Consider the following 2,111-nt stretch of genomic DNA (forward strand, 5'->3'; position numbering starts at 1 on the left):
ACAATTTTGGTGAAGTTACATATACAAAAGTTAGTATCATTAGTCACTTCAAGACAATTATCTATAACTACATCAACACAAGGGGTTCTAATACAAGCGCATCCATTTCCTATATAGAATACTTGTGATCGGGTTCTATTGTGCGGAAGCATTTCAAAAGTGCATATACTGTCTTCAGCATCTAAGCATAAGTCTTCAGCTTCTACTATGGCGTTTTCGCAAATATAACCTAATTGTCCTTTAGGAATACATGCCTCTGTGCTAATTGATTGCCACTTGTTCTTAGCGTTGTCATAGTCTGCCCAGACATTATGATCTACAGGTCTGACAATGACATCTTGATGTATAGTTCCTAATGTTAGAATGGGGAAGATAGCTCTCTCTTCTGCAGCGCTGATGGTGAGGACATAGGCCTCAACATGCTCTTGTTGTGGATCATAAGTAAAATTAACTAATTGCCACCAAGCCTGGTGGTCTATTTCAAATCGTGTAGTGGAGCTATCTCTTAATATTGTTTCCCTTATTTCTTGAGGTAGTATACCTGACATTCCTTCTCTCAATATTCCTGCCGCTACTGGCTGTATCCATTGTTGTGTTTGAATGCACTGGATAGCAAGCGCAACTTCTTTGCTAATATCTCCAGCGTAATCAGCAATTTTGACAAAATCTTCAGCGGTGTGATCGGCTACTAGAGTCATCAATTTAACTACTAAGGATTGTGTTTCTGCTAAGGTTAGCATAGATGAGCTTAAAGGTACTTTAAGCTTTCCTAGATTGGAAGTGACGGTACTCAACTTATTTACTAATACCTCTTGGTCTATGGTGTTCATTATACCAAACCCTGTGCCAACCCATCCACTTATATCTCTTTGTGTTCGTTTGTGATGTGACCTAGTCGCTAACCAGGCATTCCAGCCTTTGTGGCTTTGCTTTACGAACGGCTGGCAATCTTCTTGTAAGTGTGTAATGTCTGTCTGAATGTTCATCTGTATCTTTTTAGAGAATATGTAGGATCTAGCAGCAACTTCAACTCGTTTGACTGTCTTATTACTTGAGGCCTTATAAAGGTAAAGTTATGTATTCTTTTACATTCTACTGGTGGAGTGATTTCAGTCGATGGGTTTATAGCAGAGTCTGTGGTCAGTGAAATGACTTGTGTGAAGCCGAGGCTACTTGGGACGCCTGGTTTAGGAACCTTGGCATATCTCCAACAAGTGAATGACACTGACTGGTCTAGCTCAAATAGAATTTCGCATTGTGCTCTACCCCCTTCAAAGCTATCCCACTCGCATGAGATTGGTCCCTTTCGTTGAATCCAAACGATGGGCTGGCCACTTTTTATCTGGCTATGAATGATCAAACTCTGTTTAGATCCATCTGGCCAGAACCTAATTATCAGTTCTAATTTGCCTGTTTTTCCTATTAGAGTCTCGACTTCTCGGCACCCTATTTGAAACTGGTCTCCCTTTTGTGCTATGATATTGCCTTTATCTGGTGTGTATGGTTGCTTGTTATGTAAAACATAAACTTCCATGTCTGGGGGGTCGCCACTACTGGGAAATGGTTCTATGTAAGCATTAGACCATGGTCCTTCAGAAGTAGAGTTTTGGGATAAAACTATACTTATCAAAAGTCCAACGGTCAAGGTCGAAGCAATTTGGAAGGGCGTCGGCTTCATGATGTGGAGTTTTCTTGCTTATCTTCTGGAGCTTTCTTGACTCGAGAGTAGTGAATCCATGTAGGTCGCTCCTTGATCCTAACCGCGGTGAAGGTGGTCAGCAGCACTTGGAAAGGTCCCTCCCATTTTTCTTGTAGGGGTTTTCCTAAAAGATTCTTAACATACACCCAATCACCGGGGTTAAATGGATGCAATTTACAGTCAGGTTGCTTGGGCTGGTGTTCTATTACTACTGCAGCATTTTTATCAAAATGTTTTCCTACGGCGATTACATAATCATATATATATTGATTGCCTATTTGGTCTACAGCATCACTATTTACAACTTGCATAGCATAAGGTCTACTGTACAGAATTTCAAACGGGCTCAACTTCTCATTTGATCGAGGTTTGACCCTCAATCTAATCAGAGCAATAGGCAGAGCTTGATACC

At 40.8% G+C, this 2,111-nt stretch overlaps 1 protein-coding gene across 3 annotated transcripts in view; it reads right to left on the reverse strand.

Moving 5' to 3' along the window:
- The window catches only part of LOC108510426, an 8,899-nt gene that overhangs the window by 2,197 nt on the left and 4,591 nt on the right, over nucleotides 1–2,111 (reverse strand). For 2 of the 3 annotated variants that reach the window (XM_017840101.1, XM_017840100.1), the window contains one exon: nucleotides 6–1,833. In XM_017840101.1, the coding sequence (XP_017695590.1) occupies nucleotides 6–986 (981 nt within the window). In that variant the 5' untranslated portion in view covers nucleotides 987–1,833. The remainder of the gene's footprint in view (nucleotides 1–5; nucleotides 1,834–2,111) is intronic. The other variant, XM_017840102.1, reaches the window with a different exon arrangement.

This window comes from Lepidothrix coronata, unplaced genomic scaffold (genome assembly GCF_001604755.1).
Source record: "Lepidothrix coronata isolate B3197 unplaced genomic scaffold, Lepidothrix_coronata-1.0 Scaffold866, whole genome shotgun sequence".
In the NCBI taxonomy this organism is placed as follows: Eukaryota; Metazoa; Chordata; class Aves; order Passeriformes; family Pipridae; genus Lepidothrix; species Lepidothrix coronata.